The following is a 22,539-nucleotide window of genomic DNA, read 5'->3' as shown; positions in this document are numbered from 1 at the left end:
ATAGTGCACTATGATCACGTGTAGTAAAATCCTTTGAATAATTTCTGGCACATAAGTGCTTAAAAATATTGGCAATTAACTTCTGCCATTTCGGTTATCTGTATAATTCTATCCCACATTGTGTATAACCTTTGTAACTTTGTAATTTTATAAAAATAAAAAAATACAGATATGTGTATGTAGAGAATATGGAAAAACTATTGTTTTTATATTCTTTCATTAACTTTTAAAAAGTCTGCTGGTTTCCAGCACTACCTGGGCTGGAGAAAAGTTGGTTTTTAGAATGTCTTCATTGGCACATACTATTGTCACTTGCTATAATTTTGATGTATCAGGCTTGTAGAGCTGCCTGTCAGAACATAGTAACATTTAAGTGGCAGAGCATCAGGGTCCGTTTCAGAACCACTGATATTTAGCATGGAAGGAAAAACTCATGGTCACGTTATTGTGACAGTAAATTATTTCCCCACCCCTTCCTCACGTCAGAAACTCCTTTTTGTGCCTTCAAAGCAGCGCTTCTTCAGAGAGCACAGTGAAAACCAAGTGGTCATATGAGAAGATTGTTTAATTTGCCACAGAGAACTGGGAATGTTTGAAATTATGAAGCAAACAGTTCTTGAATTTATGTATGCAAATGCTTGTACATATAAATAGGAAGAGGTCTAGGTGGTATAAATAGCCACAGAGGACAACAGTCCAACTCCATGGAGTGAGTGAGTTCATGTCCCCAGTCACTTCTGAGCTGTTTGTAGAGATGAAAGATATGAGTTCATAAATGAATTTTTTACTTAACCTTGCACATGTTGTCTTTTAAGGGCAGTGTAAAAATTAGTGTTAATCTTTGCTTTCAGGGAATATGGAGCCATTGATGATGTAGATATTGATCTGCATATTGATGTTAGCTTTCTTGATGTAAGTATCACTTTATACAACATGATTGGTATATTTAAAACATCTATTTTTACTGTTGGAAGAAATTGAATATTTGTTTCTCTTATAAGTCACATACTGATTTTGTTAAAGTGATATAAAGAAATATGATTGGCTGAAGAAACAGATTATATATATATATATATATATATATTTATTTATTTATTTATTTATGTATGTATGTTGGTTTTGTGGTAATTTGTGAAACTTAAATGATTTATGTATCTCTGCAAAATAAATTTTTTTTTCATTTTGTGAAAAAATGAATTTTAAAAGATGACTAATTTGTCTTTTGACATATTTGCACAGGAGGAGATTGCTGTGGCTTGGGAAGTAATTCGAACAGAACCTATAATTGTGCGACTACATTGTTCACTTACACAGTATTTAAATGGTCCAGGTTCGTTTTACTTCTGTTTATTATTTTATATATGAATTAATTGTGCATCCAGCAAAATGTTCATCTGGAAAATTATGAACATAATTGGCACCTGTCTTGATAATGGTATTTAAATATGCTTGCATCCCGACAAAGGTGGTTGATTGTTTTTATAACTTGCAGAAGCAGAAATATATAACCTTTTAGTCTTAGATTTCAGAAGTTGACAAGCTGCTGTGAAACAAACACAATACAACCTAAAAGGGAACTTTGTATATAAGCTCAGTAAGTATATTTTGGGTTGCCCTTAGATTTAATTATTTTTGTCTCTGATTCTGAGATTTAATTTTAATGTTTACTTATCCCACCTCTGATTACTGATGAATTTAGTCTAACTATAAATATAGCCTACTTCTATTTTGAAAATGGATATCTTAGTAATATTTTTGTTTTCTACTATCATTTAAAAAAAATTTTTAATGTTTATTTTTGGGAGAGGGGGAGAGACAGAGTGCGAGCAGGGAGGGCCAGAGAGAGAGGGAGACAGAATCCAAAGCAGGCTCTAGTCTCTGAGCTGTCAGAACAGAGCCCACCACAGGGCTCAAACTCACGAACCATGAGATCATGACTTGAGCGGAAGTCGGACACTTAACCAACTGAGCCACCCAGGTGTCTCTGTTTTCCAGTATCTTAAGGGACAATTTCATTATGTTTCAAGTGATAACTATTTACAACAAGGGACGCCATTATTAAATCTTGACAAGACTTACAAGATTAAGATATATTTCCCATCCAAATACACATGCCTATGCATGTACTACGGCAGGCATGCGTTTGTTCACGTGCACACACACACACATATGCTGTATCTACTCATGTTGTTTCAGTTATATACTGCTGCACAACAAACCACCCCAAAACGTAGTGGTTTAGAACAACATAACTGTCTTTCACTGTTCTTTGAACTCAACTGGAGTCCCCATGCCGTTGAAGTCAGATGGTAGGTGGAGCGTATGTCCGTTGAAAGGCCCTGCTGGGTTGGATGCTCAGGATGCTGGACTTTGAGATATCTAGCAATTGATGCATGTGTCATCTTGGAGCTCAGCTGGGGCCTCTTGACTTGAGTGTTGACCTTCCACACGGCTTCTTCCTGTGGTTTGGGCTTCTCCTAGCATGATGACTAGCAGTGGTCCAAAAGCAAGTGTTCCCACAGACAGCATGCAGATGTTACCTGGAAAGAGGCACAGTGAGTCTTCGCACCGGGTTGTATTGATCAAAGTGTTGAAAACCCACCTAGAATCACTTGACTTATAAAGTTGTGGCCGTCTTCACACGTACTTTACTGTGATGTTGGCATGTTTTCCTTAGGTGTATTAAAGAACTTATATCTACTGTTAGATAAGAGAAATATCTGACCTTTCAAGTTGATGAATATATAGGAAGGTCTCTCATTTTGAAAAAGTTTCAAAATGAGAAGAAAACTTTGAACCACTTCTTTTCTATTTTTGCATAATGATACAATGATTTCTACGTAAATAATCAACTCTTCATATAAATAAAATATGATTTGATGCCAGCCAAATAGATGTTACCTATTTTTATCGTGATTATGTCAAAATGCATAATTAACAAAGAAGAAAGGAATTACTCATAATCCCTCTATACTGAGAGCGCTGTAAATAGTTTGGTGTTTCTCTTTTCTGTGCACACGTGGTTTATTTTCATAAAGCTAACATTGAATTGTAGAATTATGCACCTTAATGTTATGTCATAAAACTGTCCTCAAGTCACTAAATTTCTAGAATGGAATAATTTGTAATCTCTGCACAATATTTCACCTTCCAGGTGTATTGCAAGTGTTTTTGCTGTTTCCCTAGATACTCTGCTATATGGCTGTTTTTTTCTTTCTTTAGGGATTTGACATGTGGCCACTTGATTTTATTCTGATGGTGATTAGAAGAAAGAGAAACTCTAATGTCTGAACTATTTTTTTAATTATCAGAGTTAGAAATGAAATTGGGTCAGTTATCTCCACTCACTCTACTCCGTCTATGTCAGATGAGAATGTGGCATGCTTTTATGTAATCTTAGCAGTGTTACTCATTTTTTAAATATAATCTTGAGTTTTAGATAGAGATTTTTCCTTCTTAGTATCTCATTAAAGACTTGTTATATTTGCATGATTTTATAAATGTGCTAATAATTATATCCTAATTTATATTTAGATGACTTTATTGTTCAGTACCCATTCTTTGGTATTACAACTCATCTATAATTTAGTTTTCTATTTTCATTTCTTTCCATTGATTTGCCTGTTTAAGAGTTTGTAAACCAAAAAAACATGAGGGTAATGCTTACTTTTTTCATACGTGAGAATGACTCTGTTTTGGGAATAAGATAAACTTGATCAGGTAGAAGTTGATGAGGTCATAATAGTTCCTTCAAAAAGTTGAAAATACTTCAGAGACTTCTGCTAATTTGTGTCTGAAGTATTTTAATTTTGTTTGTTTGTAAGACATCTATTTTGGTGTTAAGTTTGTGTTTTGTTATGTGTACTTATTGGGCTATTTTCTTTTTTCCTGAATGTTATCTTTTATATGTTTCTTTTTGATTGGTACACTTCAGTCTTAATTTACCTCAAGCAAGTTTTATGACTAATCCAACATTTAGACTGACCTAGTTAATAGTTCTTTTTGAAAGCATATTTTCCTAGGTTCTGGAAATGTATGAATAATACTTATTTGAGCTGGTAATATATGCCAGGGCTAATCTGACAGTATATATATGTAAGTGAACAGAATGATAAGAATTAAAGAAATACACCTCCTTATCCACTTTAATATTAAAGATAAGGATTATTTTCATTGTACATGGGGAAATACACTTGAAATAAAAAGACATGAGTGTTGATTCTTATATTATGTATTTTCTTCCGAGTTGTTGTTGTCTAAGTCTAGTTTCTGATCTGAAGTACAAGGCCACTTTTAGTTTAAAGTGATAAACAACCAACATTATTACAAATGTTTTTCTTTGCAAATCATCTCATCAACAGTACCTCTACATTTACATGATCAGAGTGTTAGAATAATTTCCACGAATCTTAAGCAGCCCTCACTGCCTTTCCAATGTAATATTTACTTTTCCATTAAAGGAAGATTTGTTTGTTGTTTTTAGTTTTACATATCAGTATAGTTCTGTGTTTTTTGTTTTTTTGTGTGTGCCTAAGGTCACTAATTTTAGCTAAATTTAGTCATGAGTACTTGTTTGCTAATTTTTTTGCTTAATGGGACTTCTATATTCCACTTTATTTTCTAACTGATTATTAGTTATTAGAAGGCTATTTGTAATTTTTTATAAATATTAATATAAAACATTTTTAGATGTACAGAAAAAATGCAAAGGTAGTAAAGCATACGTATACATTCCACATCGAATATGATGGCGTATTAACATCTACTAATACATTAAATGTAACTAATTGTAATAGTAACATAAGTTTTATCCTTTGAATCTTGGAACATTTTTGGAAGTAACATCCTGTTAGCTCTTTCAGTATATTCTAAAATTTGGGTAATTCAGATTTTCTGTTAATTGAGCCAATGCTTGTAACTTACATTTCCCTATAAGATTTATCATTTTGGTAAAATGTTGACACTTATTTTCTAGGCATTCATAGTATGAATAAGTTTGGGTCTTTGTATCATTAATTTGTAGAATTGATTTATATATTCTGGATAAACATTTGTATCTATCATATCTTTTTTCTCTGTGCATCTTATACAATTTCTTCCAGTCATTATTTCAGTTCTTCTAGTGCATTTTGGATTTTGTTTTAAACCAGGTCCCTTTTGTTTCTCTGCCTCAGTCTCCCCACTTTTTTCATGAAGAGATTGTGCCTTCTTAAATCTTTTTTTTAATACATTTTTTAATTTTTTTTTTTTTTTTCATTTTTAAGACAGAGAGAGACAGAGCATGAGCAGGGGAGGACAGAGAGAGGAGTCACAGAATCCAAAGCAGGCTCCAGGCTCTAATCTGTCAGTACAGAGCCCCACACAGGGCTCGAATTCATGAACTCACGGACTAGGAGATCATGACCTGAGCCAAAGTCAGATGCTCAACCAACTAAGCCACCCAGGCGCCCCCCCCCCTTCTTGAATCTTTTAAGAGAGAGTACAGGATGTTCCAATTTTGTTATCTTTTTCTTTAAAAAAAATAATTCCACTGAGCTTTCAAGATGTTAGGATTTTTTATTCATTTTTTAATTTCTATAGTCCTGAGTTTGGAACAGGTAGGATTAGAATGATGTCCACTCTGTTCCTCACTCTGTCTGCAAGGATTAGAATGCTTTTAGGAAAGGAACTGATAGATGATTACTAATACCGGTTTTGTTTGATCAGTAGTGTTTGTGTCCCAGAATCACAGCCAACACGGGGGTGAAGCACTTGGGGATGCCAGTTTGGTTTACACTGTCGAGCATGCATAGTCTATGAATGTCCTGTTAACAAGACAGTTCACCACCTCCAATGATCCAAACCACAGCATCTCTTGCCAGTTACTCTGATGAGTTCCAGAGTGATTTTCCTACTTGTACTGTGTTGTCTACAAAGATCCTACACTGCCACACCCATAGTCCTTCTCAGATCTCCTCTCCTAGTGTGATACCTTGTTCACTCCTCTCTGGCGCCACCGGTCCTCTTGCTGTTCCTAAGATATTGAAGCACATTTTTTTCTCAGGGGCAGTGCCCTGGTGATTTCCTCTGGCTAGGACACTTTTCTTTTTGCCATCTTGTTTAGTGTTGGGACCTATTGTGCCCATACAACCTTGACTCCCAGACCCCTCCCCTTTTTTCTTTTTCTCTAGAACCTTTACCGCCATGTGGCATTCCATCTATCTAGCTTTTGCCTGTCTCCTTCCACTGGATCAAGGCTCCATGGGTGCAAGGAGATTTGTGTCTACGGTTATTTTTGTATTTTTTTTTTTTACCATTCTATCTCTAGTGATTGTCACAGTGGACAGTCAGATATTCTTTAAAAACTATGAATAATGAATGGCGAATGACTTTTTTTGAGAGTTTATTAAATTCACAAAAATCATAGATATTAACTTATAGAAATGCATATACTTGGTAAAAATACAAAGCACATGACAGGCTACCCATTGAAAAATAAGTTTCCTGTGCCTCATCATACACTGTTTTATTGTGAAAAACAAAAAGAGGTTGTGTATATATAAACATGTCTCGCATCCACTTAAAGAATCATGTGCATACTGTCCTACACGTTGCCATTTACACTTCTATGCTTTTTGGTGATTCTTCATCATTATACATATTACACGTTTATACACATATATATTATACATTCGTATATGATATGTAATGATCATGAATGATCTCCAGAATAGAACTGTGTGTATGCTATTTTTAAATATGTATATCTGTATAACTATTTACTGTGTACGTTATAAGATATAAACATATACTTATATATGTTTACATACTATCGTATATCATATATATTACTTTGCAGTCTTTCCTGACTGATAGTTAAGTTTTAACTCAACATTTGACTGATTATTTTTTCCTTTGCAGTGCCCACTGTTGATGTCTTTCAGATTTCTACAAAAGAGCGATTTGGTTTGGGACATCAGCTAAAAAAGTAAGTTTCCCAAGAATAAAAAATAAATTTCTATTTTGCTCAGCCGTCTCCCCCCATTCTCTTATTTAATAAGAGCTTTTTGAAGTGAGTGCCTCAAGAGAGGAGCTGCATCAGTAATTTAGTGGGCAGAGCTCACCTTTAGAACAAGGCTGCATTCCTTGTGTTTGCCTGCCCAGGTCCACTCTTCACCCTCAAACACCGTGCCCTCTTCCGTGGAGGCTGAGCTGTGTGGGTGCAGGTTCTAATGTGTCGCTGCGTTTCAAAGGTGACCAGCAGAGGAGGAAGCAAGTATAAGAAGAAAGTATTTATTGCCTTTGGTTTCCAACCCTAAGAGGTCCCCCTGAGTTGACTAGTCCTTCAACTGAAGCTTTCTTTTCTACTCTAGGCCACATGCAGTCTTTGCATGACTGACTGTCTCTTACTGGATTCTATTACTGGTTCTTTCTCCTTGCTCCTGGGGCCTAAAGGTGGTAACAGGTTAGCGGCCACCTGCCTTGGGCTATTGTACTGTCCATAGTTCCTATACCTACACTCTTGAAAACATTCCCTCTTTATTTTTTTTTTTTAATTTTTAAATGTTTATTTACTGAAAGACAGAGACCAAGCATGAACAGGGGAGAAGCAGAGAGAGGGAGACACAGAATCCAAAGCAGGCTCCAGCCTCTGAGCTGTCAGCACAGAGCCCAACATGGGCCTCAAACCCATGAACTGCGAGACCATGACCTGAGCCGAAGTCAGATGCTTTAACTGACTGAGCCACCCAGGTGCCCCAAAAACATTCCTTCTTTAAATAAACCCTTTATTTTCTCTTTGGACCTTGACTAATGTAATGAATGAATTTATATTTTATAAACATAAAATTATCCCAGTCAAACTGACTTTTACGGCATAGTAGCATATAGTCACAATATAGATTTAATAAATCCTATCCTATATATCAGCTATAAGAATTTGTATTACTGGAGAATTCTTGAAGGATTATTTATTCTTCTGAATATGCAAATTTTAATTTGATTTAAATTTATTAAGAGAGATCGTTAGATTATTGTATGTTTAAACATGTGGTTCACACCCTACATAGTGATGGAGTTCACGTGTTCATCTGTATTTTAATGAATTTTGATTGAGCAATATCCTAAGAGAAAGTACTTTCAAACTTTTTATTCCATTGGCTAAATAAGGAATTTATTGTGATCATTTTACCTGACCATTACAGATGTAAGAGGAAACTTACATGGGGTAGGAATCAAGGATTGTACATACTATATAGCTCGAGAATTGTCTTAAGTTTTTATGATTTTACATTGTAAGTTATGTGTGAATCACATTTGAAAGGAAATTAAGGGAGTATGCTCAAATTCTTGTAGATTTCTACTGTTAGGTTTAAATATGATCATATAAAAATTAGATAATAAACCCTTAATATTTTGAGTCGAACATCTCTAAAATTAAATTCAGCTTACAACATACGTTTAGGACATCATAGAATGTGCTCTCAATAAGGACTTTTGAGTCCTTATAAAAAGAAATATAAGACTGAGAAATCTTGTTTTCTGTACTAGGATTAGGTATGTGTTTCCAGTGGAATTGGTTTTATTTCTTCAATCAGATTTGTTTTCTGTGTCGAGCCAGTGTCTTACAGGTCTTGGAGTTAAGCAGGGAGCCTGCCTCTGTGTTATGCTGTACAAGTTGGAACATCTTTTTTCCCCCCTTCATCTGATTGTTTTCCCCTCTCACCCAGTTTTCTTATTTGTTTTTAATTTTTTTCTATTTTGATGACTTTATTTTTTTAGAGCAGTTTTATGTTCACAGCAAAACTGAGAACAAGATAACAGATTTTCCGTATACCTCCTGCCCCCATACGTGCATAGCCTTCCTTTTATCAACATGTCCCACCAGAATGGTACACGTGTCACAGCCCATGAACCTATATTGACACCTGATTATCCAAAGTCCATATTTTTACTTTATGCACCTTTGTTATGCACTTAACTTTTTTTAAGTAAAATGACATTGATCCAAATAAGACAAGAATTATAAAAACGCAGAAATCGCAGAATATATAACTTTCTGCCCCTTAATGATGTCTGAGTATATTGTTTGGGCTCAGAAGAAGTGATGTGTAAATTCCAACTCTGAGAAATTAAGGGAAGTTATGCTTTATATTTGCTGTTTAAACACTTTGTAGAATATGTAACATTTTATTAATATTTCCATCTAAATGGTTAACATTTTAAAAAGGTTATTCTGTGGATATATTTTAGTTCTCTGGACAGTTTAGTATATAGACTAGAACTTTTTTTTAGTGATTCCTGATAAATTTTAATCTAATATACTTTTCCTTCATTGTAAATAACTGGGTTTGCCTGTGATCCCTTCGGGTCTAAAATTACCTGATTTAAAAAAATCTGAACTCATCTTTACCATAAAGTAAAAGAGTAAACTAAAATATAAAGAGATTATTTTCCAGAAACATATAGCAAGTTAAGAAGGCAGATTTAAATTCTAGCCCCTTTGTCATTATTGCTCTGATTTATTCTCAGCAAATAAGGAACACATCAAACTTTTTCTGTGATTCTTTATCTAGTGTGTTTCTGGCAACTAGGCCAGCTTAACAATTGCAGTAGCAAATGCTCATGCAGTGCTTAATGTATGTCAGGCACTGTACTAAGTACTTTACCTGCTTTAACTCACTTGATCTTCACCACAACCCTGTCCAGCAGTCCTATTACTATCCACACTTACTAGGTAGGAAACCAAGACCCAGACAGATTAAGCAAGGTGCTTAGGCCGCAGTGGTAGAGTCAGAGTTTGACCCCAGATCAGTATTTTTGACCCATCCACTAATTTGCTTCTCATATATTTGTAGATACCTCTTTGCTTTATATTAGACTTGGAATATATGTTCAGCACTGAATGAATATGGGGAGAATGTGAAGGCATTAAAAGAACCTGAAAGAGGGGGCATGGAGCCTGCTTAAGATTCTCTGTCTCTCTGTCTCTCTCTGCCCCTATTCCTGGCTTGTGTGCACTCTCTCCCTCTCTCTCTAAAAATTAAAAAAAGAGCCTGAAAAAAAAAAATACTGACCCAAAGCGGATGTAGTGTAGTGATCAGCCTCATTAGAATATCTATCATTCAAAGGCTGAGTGTATCAGAGACCATGGAAATAACTTTAAACTGTATGACTTTATGCTGAATTTGCATTGATCAAACTTGTTTTTAAAAGGAAAAAAAGTATTGCAAATCTTTAGTTTTACCTCAAATGCATACAAACAAAACTAGGTGTGAATTCTTCATAGGTTGAGTTTGCACTTAATAAGACAAAATTCAATTTATAACTCAAGTGTAAATCAAAATGAAGTGCTCAGATTTCTATTGTAAAATCAGTATGTTAATTTAATTTGATGCATGATACGGTTTTGCCGAAGCTGTTATCACCACCACAGTCTGCATGTAGCACTGGCTTCTTGAACACTTAACCCTTTTGAAATCAGCATGAGGAAAGCCACAGTGTCGCCCTCGTGTACTCTCTCTGCTCTACTTGAACTACCTTAGGACTTTGGTTGATGTAGCTGACTATGACATCGTCTGGTGTAATTGACCTTTGAAGTCTTTTTCTCTTCTTTTATTATCAGTCAGTGGCAACTGTAGTAGCTCTTAACTATGCTAGTATAATAGTAAACACAAACACCAGTGGGAGTACTAAAATCTCATGGCTCTCTGTTATGAGGTGGCCATTACACCAGATGTGCTCATGCATGTATTCGCATTACCATTGATGTTAAACACAACATTAACTTTCCTGTAGGACAGTTAACTCCCGCCTTTTGAATCCAAGAAAATCTAGGGATCTGGATGTCCAAGTTTAAGAATTAACTGGTTTTAGATGTTGAAGTCACACTTTAGAATGCTAATGTAATATGAAAGTTGGAACTTTAGCTACTGACTTGTTATATTTTTGTTCCAATTAGTGTATTAAGTATTAGAAAAGCACTGGCTAGGTTTCTTAGGTTATGGTACACCAGAATGGCAATTTTTCCTACAAGGAAAAGAATCTGAATCTGCTTGGTACAAAGGGTGGTGTCAGTGGTGATTTCAGGTTAGGTAAAGGGAAATGGAAGACCCTAGTATTACTAATTACATTTAAATCTTTCTGGAATCTTGGGTGAAAAAAAAATCTTCAAAAAATCAAGTGTAAAACAAACATTTCCATTGGCCTGAACTCTACAGGTGAATTCACTGCAAATATGGAATCCTGTGTCATTGACTGCAGCTCTGGCTCCTTCTTCCTCACTACTTCTGTAGCTAGAAAGACCCCAAATTATTCCATAAGTAACTGTTTCTTCTAAACTCATCTAAGCTTGCTGACTAAAGATCTGGGTAGGAAGTCTGAGATTGTGGTTTCTGACAATGATCTGAGTTAATTTGATAAAACCTGAAGGATCTTGAGAAATCAATTGTAGTAGTGCGAAGAGTCACACCTGCCCCTTTTGTGTGATGTGTTAACACGGGTCAGTCCATATTGGATCGCACAGCTGTTGCAGCTCTGCCACTTATTAACCAGGCTATATTGGGCAGATTTCAATCTCTAACCTTATTGGTGAAATGTGTGGAATAATAGCTACTACTGTCTGGGGTGTCAAGAGTTAAAAGAAAAAAAATCTGTATGTAATCCTTGTTATATTATAAATGGTAAATATTGTACCTTTTTTTTTTTTTTTTTTTGCTCCAGAAGCAGTCTGTGTTAAAAATAAATGACAGGAGGTATGCCTGGCATCCAACTTTGGCTCAGGTCATGATCTCACTGTCTGTGAGTTCGAGCCCCATGTCAGGCTCTGTGCTGACAGCTCAGAACCTGGAGCCTGCATCAGATTCTGTGTCTCCATCTCTCTGCCCCTCCCCCACCTGCATTCTGTTTCTCTCTCTCTCTCTCCCTCTCAAAAATAAATAAACACTAAAAAAAAATTACTTAGTGGGGTCCCTGTATGGCTCAGTCAGTTAAGCGCAGACTTCATCTCAGGTCATGATCTCACAGTTGGTGGGTTTGAGCCTCACATCGGGGTCTGTGCTGACAGCTCGGAGCAGGAACCTGCTTTGGATTCTGGGTCTCCCTGTCTCTCCCTCCCCGTCCCTCACTCTCACTCTTTGTCTCAAAAATAAACACTAAAAACAATAAAATTAAATTTTAAAAAGTCCTGAGAGCTGAGAGGAACATGAAAAATAGGCAATGTTGAATTGACTTTTGAAAGAAAATCAGAATGTTTGTTGTATACATAATGTTTACAATTTTATGTCTACGTTAATATCAGCCTTAAGGGACCCCCTGCCTTTTCCACTTGAAAGGTGAGATACTGAGAAGCTGTCACAGCCTGGGAGCCTTCTCAGAAAACAGTGCTGTGTCCATGTCCATAACAGACGTTCCAGAATTCTGTGCCATAAAACAATGGTGTACGGTGCTCTCAACTAAGAGAATACTGACATCAGAGTTAGCAAACTCCTGCTTTATGACAGTAACTAAAAGTTTCTAGACGAATACACATTTTTTAAAAACCCGCACTGTATTTAAAGGTGAATGGGCTGTGCTGAAAGCTATAATTTGCTGATTATATATTTCTCCATAGAGTCAGTTTTGCATGGTTTACTTTTACTTAGGGTTTTTGCAGTTTCATTTTATTTCCCTTTTTGTGAAAAAAACTACATAAGCAAATCAAGTGAAAAGAAAGTGGCTTTACTTGTATCTCAATAGATAAAATCATAAGTACTCTCAAACATGTTTTTTAAAACTGTGTCTGGCGCCAACAAAAGAATTCTGAATTTTCTTTTGGCTAAAGAACTTCAGCCAAAGTTGTTGATCCTAAAGGTTGCCATTTTAAATCTCTCTCTCTCTTTTTTTATTTTGAGAGAGAGAGAGTATACGTGAGCAGGGGAAGGGCAGAAAGTGAGAGAGAGAGAGGGAGAGAGAATCCCAAGCAGGCTCTGCACTGACAGCACAGAGTGTGATGCTGGGCTTGATCCCACAAACCATGAGATCATGAATGACCTGGGCTGAAATCAAGAGTTGGATGCTTAACCAACCAAGTCACCCAGGAGCCCCCAAATCTCTTTAAAAGAACATTCTTTTATCATTTATGTTATTAATCCTATTAGAGTAATTAATGAGTTTTTAACCAAAATGCAGTTGTCATAGAAATTTTCTGTATGTTTTCCCACATTTGGAGACATCTTGTATGATTCTAAATTAGAATCTCACCAATTACTGTGCATTTATTTTCCTTTGAGAAATACATGCTGTACATAATACAGAAATCTCGTATTAAATCACCTTGGAACTGTGATAACAGACTTACTTTGGATTGACAGAATCATGCAGACGTTCGTTACACAGCAGTGGAAACAGAGCAAAGAAAAATCCAGTTGCCTGCACAGTAAGAAGTTGTCCGACAAGAAGGTGAAATCTCCCCTTCATTTATTTACTACCTTGCGCAGGTAGGTAACAGATGACTTCACCGTTGTCTTAACGTGGTTATGGTACTTCAGAGCATTCTCTCCATAGTCTTGGCATCCGTTTATTTCTGTGTGACTTCAAGGAACAGACTGTTCTGGCCATTCCATCAAAAACATAGATATTCATTTCTACATTTAGAGTTTTTGTTCTCTTAAGATGAGTTAAATGTACTAAAATGGCATTCTTTGTTTTCTAATCACACAGAGTTTTCTGTACGAAAATTGGTTCTTTATAGAGCTCTAGCATAGATAGGAGGGGCAAAAAAAAAAAAAAAAACCCTGAGAATCTTGTTTTGCTTTCTAGGAAAAAATATAATTCAATTCAATCCACCCGATCCCCCTACACATACTGTTGGTTTCCATTTGAGCCGGATGGGCTGTATGAAAGCGAGGCGGTATTCGTAGCAGAGCTGAGCTGATAGAGCCTCACAGGTGCCCCCCGTGGTGTGTAATACTCACGATCTGCCCTGTTATTAATTGTTGTTCGATTTTGAAGGTCGCCAAGTTATCCTCCCCCTGGTTGTGGTAAAAGCAAATCCAAACTGAAATCCGAGCAAGACGGGATCTCCAAAACCCATAAGCTGCTGCGGAGGACTTGCTCCAGCACCGTCAAGACTGAGGACGTGTGCGCCACCAAGTCGCACAGGACCTTCGGTCGCTCCCTGTCCAGCGACCCCAGGGCTGAGCAGGCCGTGACGACAATAAAGTCGCACAAACTCTTGAACCGGCCCTGCTCTGCAGCCGTCAAGCAAGAGGACTGCCTCGCGCTGAAGCCGCATAAACTGTTGACTCGCTCTTGTTCGGGGGACCCGCGATGCGAGCACAACAGCAACCTGAAGCCCCACAAACTGCTCAGCAGGTCTTACTCCAGTAATCTCAGAATGGAAGAGCTGTACGGACTGAAAAACCACAAACTGCTCAGCAAGTCCTACTCCGGCGCTCCCAAGTCATCCAAGGCTGAGCTTTTCAAGGAACCTGCCGCAGAGGGCAGGAGGCTCTCTCTTACCTCAGGGCTCATTGGTATCTTAACACCCTCTTCGTCGTCATCTTCCCAGCCTGCTGTGCGTAAATACTTTCATCTTGAGTTCCTAAGCGTTAGCTGAGGTGCAGGAGGCATTTTTGTTTTATAAGATCTGGTAGAGGAAAGAAGATGTTTTTTTGTTTCTTTTTTTTTTAATTTCCTCTTTTTGCTTTTTGGATATTATTTGGCATACCAGACATGGGCAACTGGCGCTGGAATGTTCGTTTTGATTCTGAAAAAAATAAGTATAGCTCTTGATTTAAGGTCTAGTCCAAATTCCTGTCATGGTCACGAATGCTGCTAAAAATGGAAGGAGGCCCATTGGATCCACAAGGCCTATCCTTTTAAGCATACATAGCGTTTTAATGTTTTATCAAGTAGGTTTATCTGTTCTCTCGTTTTCTTACATAAGTAATGGAGGACAGAGTTTGTCTGATAGTTAAATGCAGAGTAATATCCTTCCTGTTATATATATAATATATATTTAAGTTTATGTCTAAACTATGTATATATAAGTAAATTTGTATACATAAATATAGGTATATAAATATATATATATGAGGAAAACTTTGCCTTTGAATTGTAACTTGTAAAGAAAAGAAACATTTGCATATCCCACAGCTTCACTTAAAGCTTCTCTCAGTGTCTGCTTCATAAAACTGAAGTCACTTTGTCCTGAAGTTTTTTGGGGGAGATGAAGCCAGGAGGTAATTGTATTAAAACTTAAGCCCTTTGGGTAGAATTTATTGGGAGTCGGTCTTACACAAAATTTACCTCTAGAATGATCACCATTACGGCCAATTTCAGATAAAGAAACAAATCTATCTTATGCATATTAATTACATAAGATAGTTGATTAAAAATGTTTTGTTTTAGTAAGCATGAGTGTATGTTGAGGCAAGGGTGTATTTAACTCTTAACCATTAATATGGATACAGCTAGCAATAGATGAAATTGAAAAAAATGAGACATTTTCAGAAAGTTGTGCTGCTCTTGTATATATTTATTCCTAAAATTACACTGTAAACGATATCATAAAATTATATTTGTGTTAAGAAAATGTATTTAAGTATGTTGATAATTTTAGGTGGACATCCTTAAAAGCCCATTTCTTAACAGAAGTAAACAATAAGGGCATACAGAGAATAATGTCAAAGTGGTACATACTAGAAAGTTTCCCATGGTAGTTTCACCTAAGAAAGATAATATCACATATTCTGTAAAAGAAAATGTCTTACTATCTTCCTGTATGATTAAGCCTAATACAGTACAATAGTTAGTGTTTGTTGTACCCCTTCAGTAGCTGTCAAATTTGTCCTTGGAAGAATAATTCTCATTGTAAAATGGGATTCAAGTAGTCTAAATGAGGAGGTGGGAGCATTTGACGATGAGTACTAGAGGAAACAAGCTTTTGTAACCATTTAAAAATACCATTTTTACTAGAGATCAGAAACTAAGAATACTGTTCATTTAGCTTAGACAAGATGCAGTAGTGATGGCAGAAAGTATATTATAATAAAGAAATTCTCAAGTCTGGATGTCATAATCACTGATTTAATTCCTGTAACAGGTGATCTTAGATAACACTTGTATTCACTGTTGCAAAAAGTCAAAGGCTATAATTTATATATTCTCCAAGTTAAAAAAAAATTATTCTTTTACTTTTCTTTTTATAGCCAAATGGTGCCAAATGCATTCCAATACGAGACCGTGGCTTCCTAGTGCAGGTATGAGCCACGCCATCCATTGCAGAAGTATTTTAGATTTTGATGGGTTTTCAAATTATTTATGGACTTGACTTCATTATTTCTCTTTATTGCTTTATCCAGACAATTGAGTTTGCTGAGCAGCGGATCCCTGTATTGAATGAGTACTGTGTGGTTTGTGATGAGCCACACGTGTTTCAAAATGGCCCCATGCTTAGGGTAAGTTCTCATTGATAGAAAATCAGTGTTGATATAGAATATAAATGAAAAATGTTAAGATATAAAAATAAGTAAATAACTTCATTTATAGTAAATGCTCTCCTACTGAGCATATTATTTAATACACACAGTGGTATAATTTTGACAAGTGAATCACTATTTCTGAAGAAGTCTGTGAAATAGCAAATAGTTTCACATTAGCAAAGTATTTAACTGTATGTCTTATATGTGCTTATCTATCATCTTTCTTTGCTTCTATTTTTTATCTATCTGTACCTATATTAATATCAACAAATGCAGATATAGATGGATAGAGAGATGAATATAGATACAGGTGTATATATGTAAGCTTGGAAACAGTGTTTCTTCAAAACTACACAATTTAAGATGCTTAAAGGATAGGGGTTAGAAGAAGTATATAGTAGTATACATAGAGTCAGAATTAAGGTTTCAAAAAATGCCAGCTCACTGACATTTTGGGGGTATAGAAATAAGAATCAATGTATATATGTGCATTTGGGGAGGAATTATCCAATTTCAAGGGATTTTTTTTTTGCAGTCTTTAAATTGAGATAAAATTCATGTAGCGTGCAATTCACTATTTTAACGTACACAGTTCAGTAGTTTTTAGCATATTCATAGATGTTGTGCCACCATTGTCACTGTCTAATTCCAGAACATTTCTATTAACCCCCAAAAAAGAAGTCCATAACCATTAGCAGTCATTCCCAATTTTTTCCTCCCCTCCTCCTCTGGCAACTGTTAAGTTATTTTCTGTTTCTATGAATTTGCCTATTCTGGACATTTCATGTAAATGGAACCATACATTATGTGGCCTTTTGTTCTTGGCATTCTTTCACTTAATAGAATGCTTTCAAGATTCATCCATATAGTGTGTATCAGTACTGTATTCTCTTTTTTTTTTCTTTGGTGTAATAATATTGCATTATATGGATGTAGGACATTTAATGGATATCATTAAATGATATCTTTTCATCACTTCATGGAATTGCTGGGACACATGTTAACTCTGACTGTTTGAGGAACTGCTAAACTATTTTTGACAGTGGCTATACCATGTGTATTCCCGCCAGCAATGCAAGATGATTCCAGTTACTCCACATCTTCTCCAGCACTTGTGATTCTCCTTTCTCATCCCCCTAATAGCCATCCTAGTGGGCGTGAAGTGGTATCCAAAGTGGTTTGGATTTGCCCTTTCCCTAATGATTCGTGTTTTGAGCATTTTTTCATGTGCATATTGGCCATTTATACATCTTTTTGGAGAAATGTCTGTTTATATCTGTTGCCCATTTTTTAATTGTATTATTTCTTTTTTGTTGTTTTTAGAGTTCTTTTTTTATTTTTAAGGTTTATTTTATTATTTATTTTGAGAGCGAGAGAGAGAGAGAGAGAGAGAGAGAGCATGTACTCATGCAGGGGAGGAGCAAAGAGAGAGAGGGAAAGAGAGAATCAGTCCCAAGCCGGCTTCATGCTCAGCATGGAGCCTGATGCAGGCTCAATCCCATGACTGTGAGACCATGACCTGAGCTGATCTCCAGAGTCAGAGCTCAACCAACTGAGCCATCCAGGCGTTTTAAGAGTTCTTTATATATTGTGAATACTAGACTTTTATTAGATATGTGATTTGCAGATATTTGCTCATATTTTGTGGGTTCCTTTTCACTTTCTTGATAGTGTCCTGTGACACACAAAGATTTTTAATTTTAATGGAGTTCATATTTATCAATTGAACTGTTGCCTAATTAAAGTCACAAAGATTTACACTCAATTTCCTTTTAAGTGTTTTATAGTTCCTGTCTTACAATTAAGTCATTGATCCTATTTGAATTGATTTAAAAAAAATTTTATTTAATGTTTTATTTATTTCTGAGAGAGAGAGAGAGGCAGTGTGAGCAGGGGAGGGTCAGAGAGAGAGGGAGACAAAGAATCTGAAGCAGGCTCCAGGCTCCGAGCTGTCAGCACAGAGCCCAATACAGGGCTCGAACCCACAAACCGTGAGATCATGACCTGAACCGAAGTCGGATGCTTAACCAACTGAGCCACCCAGGCGCCCCTGGACTAATTTTTGTATATTGTGAGGTTGGGTTTTATGAGACTGACGCGCTGCCTGCTGTGCTAAAAGAGGCAGGTGAGGTTGGGTTTTAAATTCATGCTTTTGTGTGTCGTATCCAGTTGCCTCTGCACAGTTTGTGGAGAAGACCTTCTTTCGCCTTGAATGATCTTGGCACCCTGGTGAAAATCATTTCACTATAGATGTAGTGGTCTGTTGTCAGACTCTTAATTTTATTCCACTGGCCTGTATATGTGTCCTTGCACCTGTACCACACTGTCTCGATTACTATGGCTTTGCTTTCAGCCTGTAGGCAAGCAGTACGAGTCCTCCCACTTTGTATTTCTTTTATAAGATTGGATTTCACTATTTGGGGTCCCTTCTGTAGGTTTCTGTATGAATTCTGTATTTCTGTATGAATTCTAAGGTCAGCTTGTCCATTTCCGCAAAAAAAAAAAAAAAAAAGAGGCAGTTGGAATAGGTTTGCACTGGATCTGTAGGTCAATTTGGGAAGTATTCCTGAGCTAACAAAAATTGTAACCTTTCCAATCCATGAGGAACACAGGAAATTTTTCAATTTATTTAAATCTTTTAAAATTTCTTTATACCCTACTTTGTTCGAGTCTTGCGCCACCTTGGATAAATTTATTTTTAAGTTAGTTTATTCTTTGTGACGCTCTTCTAGTCAACATTGTACTAGAGGTTACAGACAGGGCAATTAGGTAAGAGAAATTATTAGAAGGTATCCAGGTTGGGAAGGAAAAATGAAAATGAGCTTTGTTTGCAGATGACGTGAGTGCTGTGTGCTAGGCACTATGTATAGATTATTTTGCATATTGCTTCCTTATTTGATTTTCACAGAACTCTTGTGGTTTGTGTGTTATTGTGCTCATGGAACAAATAAGGGGATTAAGATTGTAGGAGGTAAAGCAATTTGTTCAGCGTCACCCAGCAAATTTCAGTAAAAGCTGGACTTTGAACCTAATTCTGCCTGATTTCAAAACTGCTTCATAAATGCTTATTGAAAACTTTATAAGTATAAGGCACCATGCTAGATTCTGCTGTACTTTTTAAGAGAAATTTGTCTTGTTCTTGGGAATATAAGTTTGAACAGACGAATTACAAAGCCTAGAAAGAGACAGTTCTATTAGAACTTGTTTGCATTTCAAGATTTAGACTTTAAAAAAAACATAGAATAGCCATTTATGATCATGATCATCTGTCTAGCTGTGTATTTGTTTTTATTTTACTTATTTATGGGAAACCCATATAAAAAGTTTCTCTTGCTACTCATACACTATTTTTTATCAGTTAGCTTTTCTCTCAAAGAGATACAGTGTTATTATGAAACCCAAAGTAACTAAATTAGCATTTGTTTATTAAATATTTGTGCAAGTTTTTTTATTTTTGTGTGATACCTGGGAACGTGTAGTTACAGTGAACATAAGGAGAATTTTTTGGTAACATACGTCCCTTTATCCCATTTAGGAGGTCAGTTTTTATTTTGTTAGTGTTCATCTGTGGATCCCGATCCACGTTGTTTGATCTATGGCAATGTGATCTTTGCTCCAGAAGATAATAGTAATGTTAGGTCCTTTTTATGTGATCCTGTGTTGAAAGTGTTTTCATTGGATTATTTAATTGAATCCTCATCATAACCTTATGAGGTGGGTATTATTATTACCCCTGCTTTACCCATGAGGAAAACTGCAATTTATTTAATATCAACACTGCTAGTGAGTGATGTAGACAAGATTTGAGGCCTGGGAGAGGCACCATGGCCACAGTTCTGAATCGTGTACTTGACTCACGTACTTGAACTGACTACTTTTACATCCTCGAAATTTACTAAATATTTCCTTGGGAATTTGCTCTTTATAGTTCAGTTACTGGCAGTTCATTCCAATAGTAAGTGATAGAAATATCCTAATTGCTATTAGTATTCTCTGTGCCTTGCTCCCAATTTTGTTTTACTTTACCTATTTTATTCTGCACGAGTGAAAGCTGGCTGTTTCTTTCTAGAAGTGGATGTGCCTTTGTAAATTACAATGTTTTCTAAATAAGTATAGCTAGCTATTAGCTGGTTTTTATTACTGTGATTCAGACTGATACCTAAGGAAATCGGAAAACTTACTTGGGTTTCTTAAATAGCAAGATAAATGACAGATGAAATCAGATCAGGAAATGAAAGTCAAGGAAATATCTGATCTTCAAAGGAAGAGAAGTAAACACAAAGAACTGCCTCTTGATTGTCTTAGACAATGCCTCAGCCTCAATCAATGCGTGAACCTCAGTCAGGCATACTCACTTATTCTGTGTCTCTCTGATATTTACATTGCAGTATGTCTCACTGTAATTTTAATAGATATGTATAAAATTATTACAAATAAAAGTTCTTGTGGGGTATAAATCATTAAAATGACTCATTGACCATTTAGTCAGTCCAAATGATACATTACAAGCTGCAGTAACTCCCAGAGATGTAAAGAGGATAAATTATATCCCTCTTGGTGATTAAACAGGTTAGATAAAACTCGGGGTTCCATAGAATTCCCTGCCTAATGTGCATCATGTTTGTTAGATTTTTCTCTTTCAAAAGCCAAACTCTGCTTTATATTTTTTCCTCTTTTCTCTAAGCATGATTATTTATTGAATTATGTAAGTCCTCTTTTAATACTGTTCCCCAGAGGTGCTAACATTTTGGTCACTACTTGTACTAGTCACTGTACTCAGAGGTCTGGGTAAGGATGTCATACTTTCTGCAACACAGGTAACTACACTACTTAATTTCTTTAGAAATACCACAAGGCTCCACTTACCTCTTTCGTTCACGAAGGTTGTAAATACCACTACCCAAGTGTGAGGCCTGACTTATAATACTTTAAATCAGCATAAAATTCGTATTAACATCACAAGGATTATCTAATCCTGGATTTTCCTAGATTTTCCATTTGACAATGCAGTTTGGATTATCATCAGAAAATCAAACCCAAACCACATCATTGGTTCTGTACATTTTAGAATCAACCAGAGTGTTAATACAGCAAACTTTATTGGGATGCTTTAAAATGCTTTAAAATCACTTTATCAAGAATTTTTGGAAAACACGAAAACAAGGACTTATTGCCAGACTCACCACTGCTTTCTCGGCCCCTAAGTTCCTAGTGCCCTTGCCTTGTTATACTAGCTCTGAACACCGTGAATTGGTGTAACTGTTTGTCTTTGAACCCTGCATAAGGGCTGCTGAACTGGGCTGGAGAAAACCATGGACTGGTTGTGTGGGTTAGTTAAGTCCCTGCAATTAGAAGTTTTTATCACTGATACTTGGCAATCATTCTGTGTGTCCCTGGCTAGTAGACTTTCCCATTTCCCCGATCAACATGTGATATGAAAAGTATGATCTCATTCTCTTCTCCTGTCGTGTGGAAACGTTGCAGATTGCTTGCTCTGGACCGATTCTTTAGGCCTGAGATTCTGCTTCATCGTTCAAGAACAATGCCCAATCCTACTAAAGCAAAGTCATCTGAGAAACCCCAGAATCTATATTTTTGTGTATCCAGCTTTGCTGTGGAACTTAGAGTAGAAGAAATTGATTTTAAAGCTCAAATAACAACTTTAGTTATAAGAGACTTAGAGAAGCTTAAACAGGCATGGTCCTATCTGTCTTGATCTCTGTGGGATTCCTGTCGTTTTTAATNGGAATGTGTCTCTCTTCTAAGCCATGTAAAGAACCTGAAGCATGAACTATAAAATCAGAAATACAAAGAGCTGAAGTCTTGTAGGTTTTGAGTTTCTAGTAGATATTCTTCATTATTCTCACATATTTTCAACACTAAATTTTTTTTAATTTTGAATTTTTTTTTTACACCACTCACTTCTTTTTTAGCAAGAACAGTTTTAACAATAATTAAGGTTTGGATAAACTGTAGATACGAAAAGAAAAACACAACCTCATAATAAGCCTCAATGAAAATTTTTATTAAACACCTGTTTTTGTACACACATTGGGTTCCAACAAGTAGAAGACATGGCTTGTCCAGGTTACCTAGT

At 36.1% G+C, this 22,539-nt stretch overlaps 1 protein-coding gene across 1 annotated transcript in view; it reads left to right on the top strand.

Annotated features, from left to right (window-relative positions):
* The window catches only part of PARP8 (poly(ADP-ribose) polymerase family member 8), a 169,267-nt gene that overhangs the window by 113,890 nt on the left and 32,838 nt on the right, over nucleotides 1-22,539 (top strand). Inside the window, exons 9-15 of the mRNA XM_077752887.1 lie at nucleotides 852-912; nucleotides 1,240-1,330; nucleotides 6,901-6,967; nucleotides 13,329-13,454; nucleotides 13,969-14,533; nucleotides 16,170-16,220; nucleotides 16,323-16,418. Of these exons, the coding sequence (XP_077609013.1) occupies nucleotides 852-912; nucleotides 1,240-1,330; nucleotides 6,901-6,967; nucleotides 13,329-13,454; nucleotides 13,969-14,533; nucleotides 16,170-16,220; nucleotides 16,323-16,418 (1,057 nt within the window). The remainder of the gene's footprint in view (nucleotides 1-851; nucleotides 913-1,239; nucleotides 1,331-6,900; nucleotides 6,968-13,328; nucleotides 13,455-13,968; nucleotides 14,534-16,169; nucleotides 16,221-16,322; nucleotides 16,419-22,539) is intronic.

Source organism: Crocuta crocuta, unplaced genomic scaffold (assembly GCF_008692635.1).
Source record: "Crocuta crocuta isolate KB4526 unplaced genomic scaffold, BGI_CrCroc_1.0 scaffold409, whole genome shotgun sequence".
Taxonomy (NCBI): Eukaryota; Metazoa; Chordata; class Mammalia; order Carnivora; family Hyaenidae; genus Crocuta; species Crocuta crocuta.
This window is presented reverse-complemented; position numbering and strand designations above follow the sequence as displayed.